Raw genomic sequence first — 8,182 nt, forward strand, 5'->3', positions numbered from 1 at the left:
TTAAAAAATGTTATATCATGTGCTGATTGTCAAATGATTAAGTGGTATATAAAGTCATTTTACAATCGCAGGAGCAATTTTATCTTTCCGTACAATAAATAAATTATATTGCTTTCTTTAATGGGTTCTAATAAGAAGTTTTTGTTTTTTTTTTTGCACACCAAAGCATAGCCTAGTGATAAGTGTATATACGAACTGACAATAGATTCAGGTTCGAATCCCTTCCCCAAATACTCTAAAATACAAAATTTAATTTGCAAATATGTAAATATAAATAAGCAACTTATTATTAATTCAGTTCCATAAACAAACTTATCCTGAATTAAAATTTAGGATTCGAGCCTGCAATCCACCAAACAAAAACAAGGGGTCTTGTTCATAGAATTTCTTCTTTCCTTGAGTACACATAGAAAACTTACTCGGTAGAATACACAAAAACTAATGTCAATGTAGAACTTAATGCAGCACAAGGAAAAAATGGTCACCAAATAAAGAGTAATCAGAAAAGAAAAAATCCTTGGGAAATGTACTGACTTTTAGGTGGGCTTTCCTCGATGAAGGTTGCAATTTCACATTCTACAAGTTACTAATAATGAATCTAGCTTGGAACATAAATCAATGTATTGCTTTATCTAAGCCATATTGTGGGGTCCCTCCGACATGTGGGCCCCACAAAAGTTTGAAGAAAAGAAAAAAAAAGGTTTTGTTTTGGCGGTCAAAGAAGGCTATAAAAGGAGAAAAAAAAGGAGAAAAAGTGGAGCATGATTAACGCGTCAATGAGAAAAAAATAAAAAGAAAAATGGACGCATGATTAACGCGTCCATTTGGTTGATGCGTTAATGACGCGTCCACTAAGCAAAGCACACAAAAATAAAAGAATAAGAATACACAATTAGTGTAGAGAATTTTAGAAAAGGATTCTTAAAATTGGAAAAGAGAAAAAATAGTAAGGATTATAATTTTTAGGGTATTTTTGGGAAACACTTAGATTACCACTATTTTTGTAAACTCTTTTGTACCTACTATTTTTAGTGGAAGAATTATTTGGAGTTTTGTCCCGTGGACGTAGCTCATAACAGTTGAAGGGTGAACCACTTAAATCTCGGTGTCCTTATTTTTCATCTGATATTTATGATAATTATTTAATTTTTTACCGTGATTATTATTTCTAGTAGATTCTATCGTTAATATCCAATACGTAATTATTGGAAGTATATGTGGTAATAGTAATTTAAATCTTGATCGGTGCTCTTAACTTTTATCGTTGGTAATTTTATTTTACTTCTACCACCGGTATTTTTCCACGGGCCCACTCCGGATCAGTTATAATCCCAACAAGCCATACTTCTAAAACTAAAAGGCTGCAACATAATACAATAGTAATAAACAAAATGTTTTCATAAGTTGTTATAACCTTCAACAGAAACACTGTTTAAAAATCTTTAGTTTCATTAATTCGGTTCACAAGTGGAGTTGTAAAATTTTATAGGAATTTTATAAAGAAATTAGAGTAGTAATAATTGAATTATTGTTGTCCTTTAAGAGACCAAAACAGTCCTATATATATTTAGTACAACTTTTAGAATAACTATTTTCTTATTTTTTAATTATGATTTAATTTCATAAGTTGGATCATTTTAATGGTACAATTTTATAAATTATGGTATTCACTCGGTCAAAGTGAAATTAGAGGTATCATAAAATTTTTTATATACCTAGTTTTCGACTGTTTAGTTTTCCAATTATGGAATCGAAACCATAATTTATTTCGTATATATATCTAGTTTTTCTGTTTGTACTTTTTCCTAATTTTTCGCTTTATTTAGATTTTGTTTTTCATTTTTTGTTTTATTATTTTATTCCTTCATTTTTGGTTTTGTTACTTCGTTTTCTATTGGTTTATTTTTCTTTGTTGTAGAATACATCTTTTGTTTGATACTATTTGTATGTATGAGGGTGTGACGTGGATTCATTAAGGTTAGGTTGTGAATTATTAATTTATTTTTTTACCAAAAATTAGGTTATCTTCATTTCTAATATCGTTTTAAAATTGACACTTGTCTAGTAATTTAGGGGCTCTATTAAAATAAGATAAAATTTGAATCTAAGGTGAAATTGTAATTGAATGTGACCCCCTTATTCGAACAATATATTTGCTATAATTTGAATTCAACTTGCAGTGATAAAAAGTTAAAAGTAAGTGTCTGAGTGATTAAGGTCATTTTGGAGTGAAATCATTACAATCGTCAAAGTTTGTGGTATTTTATAGTATAATTTAGCCAACTCATTTTTTGGGTTAAAGTTAATTCAAGTATAAGTTATAGGACCCATATTTAATATATATTATTCATTAATTTTGATCAATTTCGAATTGGGGTATAATTGTGACAAAACATTTTAGTTGGAGTGCTTGAGGGGTTAAGTTGGATTTAGGGTGAAATTATTACAAGATGCAAAGTTTGAAGGTATTTAATGGTTTACCCAAATTTTGAATAGACAATTGAAATCATCTTTATTCATTATTTAATAAAAAATCTCTTATGGATTTTCAAATAAATTAATTTATTTTTTTGTCATTTTAAAGTCCTAAAAATGGGAGTGACTTGTTTTACCCGGTTTATGGACTCACTATGAACCAAACCAATGAAAAATTATTTTTTTATTGAATTGAAGGTATTTCTAAGCATGCACTGAAAAAAGAAAATGAAAACAATTTTTTTTTTTTGATAGTAAAATGAAAACAATTTTTAAAATGTTCGTAGTTATAGACCTCGTCTTGGCAAGTCTAATATTAAAAATACACTATCAAGTTAGTAATTCAAAAAGCTTAATTATTTGAAACTTAAAAACTTTATAAAACTTTTTGATAAATTATAAAATTATGAAAAAACCAAACCATGCCAACTTTATTTCATTTAAAACTAAATAGTTCTTAAGCATTGGAATGTCTAATTAGTTATTTAATCATCATGGCACCATGCATTATTTTGGGAAAAAAAAAATTTTAGTTATGTCGTTTTCTTTTGAAATTTCTCTTGAGATTTACTTTTGTATTCATTTCCTTATCCTAGCATATCAAAGGATTGCGAGGTGTTAATTTATTTATAAAAAAATAGAAAAAAAGAGAATATTGACTTGTCTAGGGCCTATGTTTGGGTCCACAACAAAGTAAAGTCAAAAGTGGAATTAATTGCGTTTGTCTTTACACTCACTTGTTTGTTGTTGCCTCTATGTTCTGTAATAAATTTCTAAAAACACATACAAGTGAATTGATTACATCTTTTTGTCTTTAAACTTACTTATTAATTTGTTGCCACCTCAATGTTCTGTTTTGACCCTAAATTTCCAAACACATGTAATAGTTAGATATTTCTAACCATATATATATATTTTAAAAAAAAAAGATAAAGTCAAACCGTGTTTAAATATCCTTAGTTTGATTGATTTGATCTATAAGTGCTGCCATGGCATCCGTCTAGGCAAATTTTTTCCCTATAAATATATCTTCATCTGCATCTTAAATTCCTCAACAACATTTCTCTAATCCCTCATTATTTATAAGCAACTACCTACCGATTATGCCATCCTCCTTACACAAATCTCTCTCCTTCTTCTCCCTTAATACTATGCTAGTAATTATATTATTCTTTCATGTCCTTACTTTTGCTTCTACTACTGCTATTCAAACTCAAGCAAATGCTCTTCTAAAATGGAAAGCTAGTCTTGATAATCAGAGCCAATTTGTCTTATCTTCTTGGTCTGCAACCAGTGCTACTCCTTGCCATTGGTTTGGTATTCACTGTCATAAGGATAAGAGTATCTCTGCAATAAGACTTGTGGATTCTCATTTAGAAGGTACACTTCAAAATCTTGATCTTCTCTTGTTTCCCAAACTTATTTACTTTAACCTTCGCAACAACTCATTTCATGGAAATCTTCCTTCCCATATTGGTAATCTTTCCAAACTCAATGTGTTTGACTTGTCTATTAATTTAATCTCCGGTATCATTCCTCAAGGTGTTGGAGTATTAAGCTCTGTCACATACTTTGACTTGTCAATCAACCTTCTGTCTGGTTCAATCCCAACTTCAATAGGAAACTTAACAAAGCTATCAGTTCTTAAACTTCATGTCAACCAATTTTCTGGTCCCATACCTCAACAACTTCGAACTTTGACATTTCTCACGATCCTTTCATTGTCATACAATAATTTCTCTAGTTCAATCCCAGCTTCCATAGGAAACTTGACGAAGGTATCAACTCTTTATCTTCATACCAACCAACTTTCTGGTTCCATACCCCAAGAAGTTGGAATGTTGAGGTCCGTTACTGATTTGAAATTGTCAGACAATCAACTCACCGGTGCAATCCCAGCTTCCATAGGAAACTTGACCAAGGTATCAACTCTTTATCTTCATGCCAATCGACTTTCTGGTTCCATACCATGGGAAGTCGGACTGTTGAGGTCCGTTACTGATTTGGAATTGTCAGACAATCAACTCACCGGTGCAATCCCAGCTTCCATAGGAAACTTGACCAAGGTATCAACTCTTTATGTTCATACCAACCAACTTTCCGGTTCCATACCTTGGGAAGTCGGAAAGTTGAGGTGCGTTACTGATTTGCAATTGTCACAAAATCAACTCACCGGTGCAATCCCAGCTTCCATAGGAAACTTGACGAAGGTATCAACTCTTTATCTTCATACCAACCAACTTTCTGGTTCCATACCCCAAGAAGTTGGAATGTTGAGGTCCGTTACTGATTTGAAATTGTCAGACAATCAACTCACCGGTGCAATCCCAGCTTCCATAGGAAACTTGACCAAGGTATCAATTCTTTATCTTTATACCAATCGACTTTCTAGTTCCATACCATGGGAAGTCAGACTGTTGAGGTCCGTTACTGATTTGGATTTGTCAGACAATCAACTCACCGGTGCAATCCCAGCTTCCATAGGAAACTTGACGAAGGTATCAACTCTTTATCTTCATACCAACCAACTTTCTGGTTCCATACCCCAAGAAGTTGGAATGTTGAGGTCCATTACTGATTTGGAATTGTCAAACAATCAACTCACCGGTGCAATCCCAGCTTCCATAGGAAACTTGACCAAGGTATCAACTCTTTATCTTTATACCAATCGACTTTCTAGTTCCATACCATGGGAAGTCGGACTGTTGAGGTCCGTTACTGATTTGGAATTGTCAGACAATCAACTGACCGGTGCAATCCCAGCTTCCATAGGAAACTTGACCAAGGTATCAACTCTTTATCTTCATACCAACCAACTTTCTGGTTCCATACCTTGGGAAGTCGAAAAGTTGAGGTGCGTTACTGATTTGCAATTGTCACAAAATCAACTCACTGGTGCAATCCCAGCTTCCATAGGAAACTTGACGAAGGTATCAACTCTTTATCTTTATACCAACCAACTTTCTTGTTCCATACCATGGGAAGTCGGACTGTTGAGGTCCGTTACTGATTTGGAATTGTCAGACAATCAACTCGCCGGTGCAATCCCAGCTTCCATAGGAAACTTGACCAAGGTATCAACTCTTTATCTTCATGCCAACCGACTTTCTGGTTCCATACCGTGGGAAGTTGGAATGTTGAGGTCCATTACTGATTTGGAATTATCACACAATCAACTCACCGGTGCAATCCCAGCTTCCATTAACAACCTTACTCTCTTAGAAACATTAGAAATATATGAAAATAGATTGGGAGGTCACCTACCAAATGACATATGCCTTGGTGGGCAACTTCAACATTTCAGTGCAATGAGAAACAATTTTACGGGTCCCATACCAAGAAGCCTTAAAAATTGTAGCAGCTTGAGAAGAATCCGTCTTGAGAGAAACCAACTCACAGGAAATATATCTCAAGATTTTGGGATATATCCACACTTAAACTATTTGGATTTAAGTGATAACAAATTCTATGGTGAGCTTTCATGGAAATGGGAAGATTTTCACAATTTGTCAACTTTGAAAATCTCCAAGAATAATGTATCAGGCACAATTCCATCTGAACTCTGCAAGGCAACTCAATTGCATTTGCTTGACCTCTCATCTAATCATCTTGTGGGGAATATACCGAAAAAATTGGGAAAGTTACAATTATTTTACCTTTATCTTGGCAACAACAAGATTTCAGGTGACATTCCTAAAGAAATTGGTATGTTACATGATCTTAATGATCTTAATTTGGCTGCAAATAATCTTAGTGGATCTCTTCCCAAACAGCTTGGTGAATGCTCAAACTTACTCTTCTTGAACCTCAGTAAAAATGAATTCTCAGGTAATATCCCCTCAGAGATTGGGAGTTTACGCTCTCTAGAAAGCCTTGATCTAAGTTGCAATTTGTTCAAAAAAGAGATACCAGAGCAGCTTGGACAGTTGCAAAGACTAGAGATGTTGAATCTCTCCCACAATTTATTGTCAAGTTCTATTCCAACTACTCTTGATTACTTGATAAGCTTAACATCAGTGGATATATCCTATAACAAGTTAAAGGGCCAGATTCCTAATATTAAAGCTTTCCGTGAGGCTCCATTTGAAGCACTGAGAAACAACAAAGGCTTGTGCGGTAATAACACCAACTTAAAGACTTGTGATTCCTTCATAATCAAAAAAACCATAGGAAAAAAAGACAAAAAAGTAATCAAACATATTGTTCTTCCAATCTTGTCCGCCAGTCTGTTTCTGTTCTTTCTCTTCATAGGATGTTTTTTCATTTTCCGTCGAAGAAGTATAAGGAGAAAAGCCAAGTTAAGTAGTGAGGAAGGTGTTCATGCAATATGGAGCCTAGATAAAGATCTACAATATGAAAACATTATCGAGGCTACAGAAGGTTTTGATTCCAAGTATTGTGTTGGAGTGGGAGGGTATGGAGTTGTCTATAAAGCTGTGTTGCCAACAAGTAGAGTGGTTGCTGTGAAGAAACTTCATAACCAGTCACAAAATGATGAGATGTTGAATGTGAAAGCATTTGAAAATGAGATTGTTGCACTGACAAACATTCGCCATCGGAACATTGTGAAGTTATATGGATTTTGTTCTCATGCTAAACACTCATTTTTGATTTATAACTTCATAGAAATAGGAAGTTTGAGAAAGATATTATGTGATAAAGAACAAGCAAAGGAGTTAAATTGGAGTAAAAGGCTAAATGTTGTTAGAGGAATAGCTAGTGCATTATCTTATATGCACCATGATTGCTTCCCTCCAATTATTCATCGAGACCTTTCCAGCAACAATGTCCTACTAGATTCAGAATTAGAAGCTCATGTCTCTGATTTCGGTACAGCAAGGCTCTTGATGCCCGATACATCAAATTGGACTGCATTTGCCGGAACATTTGGATACACAGCTCTAGGTAAACACCTTGACATCTTAATTAGTCTAAAATATATGTATTTGACATATTTTGCACCATTATCATTATTGTAAACTGATGGGTGTATTGGAAATTTTTCTAGAGCTAGCTTACACAATGGTAGTCAATGAAAAATGTGATGTCTATAGCTTTGGTGTGGTAGCACTGGAGATAATAATGGGAACACATCCAGGAGATTTCATTTCATCTCTTTCGTCATCTTCAGCAGCAACGAACCAGCAAACCCTATGGAAAGATGTGATTGACCAACGCCTACAAATTCCTCAAAAAAGAGATGCTGAAGGCTTGATTTATGTTTCCAAACTTGCATTTGCATGTTTGAGTATGAATCCTCAATCTCGGCCAACCATGGAACAAGTTTCTTCAAAACTAGTTGCTAAATGGCATCCGTTAACAAAGCCATTTTCTGAAATCAAATTAGGAGAGCTTTTGCTTCAAGATGGCCAAGCTGGCTAATCCTTTATTATTGTTCATGTGTACATCTTATTTAAATTTCATCTATGATCTCTTTTTTTTTTTTTTTTTCGTCAAACAACTCAATAAAATAAAAAGGTGCATGGTGAATGGGGTCTCTTAATTTCTTTCTTTTTTTTGTTTTTTTTTTAAGAATGGAAGTCTCTTAATATACATATGAACAAAGAATTTTATAGTTCATGTTTTATATTTTTTAAAAGAAGTTTAGGTTTGTATATTCATTTATGATGTAAGTTTTATCGAGCTTATTACACTTAAATTGTTTGAATAAATGCTTGTGTAGTTGTGTGTAACATTACAATAATCG

At 33.5% G+C, this 8,182-nt stretch overlaps 1 protein-coding gene across 1 annotated transcript; it reads left to right on the plus strand.

Moving 5' to 3' along the window:
* Positions 1 to 3,560: 3,560 nt before the first annotated feature.
* Positions 3,561 to 7,960, plus strand: LOC149494901 (uncharacterized). The gene is made up of 2 exons (XM_089723685.1): positions 3,561 to 7,380; positions 7,484 to 7,960. Exons 1-2 carry the CDS (start codon positions 3,579 to 3,581, stop codon positions 7,855 to 7,857), a joined length of 4,176 nt encoding a protein of 1,391 aa, XP_089579811.1. The 5' UTR covers positions 3,561 to 3,578; the 3' UTR covers positions 7,858 to 7,960.
* The last annotated feature ends 222 nt before the right edge of the window (positions 7,961 to 8,182 follow it).

This window comes from Jatropha curcas, chromosome 7 (assembly GCF_041381405.1).
Source record: "Jatropha curcas cultivar XTBG-Jc1 chromosome 7, XTBG_Jcur_1.0, whole genome shotgun sequence".
NCBI lineage: Eukaryota > Viridiplantae > Streptophyta > Magnoliopsida > Malpighiales > Euphorbiaceae > Jatropha > Jatropha curcas.

Excerpts from the sequence above, each read along its gene's own strand:
- LOC149494901 (XM_089723685.1), top strand. The coding sequence starts at position 3,579 with ATGCCATCCTCCTTACACAAATCTCTCTCCTTCTTCTCCCTTAATACT. Across the intron at positions 7,381-7,483 it reads ATTTGGATACACAGCTCTAG|AGCTAGCTTACACAATGGTA; the intron begins GTAAACACCTTG and ends AAATTTTTCTAG.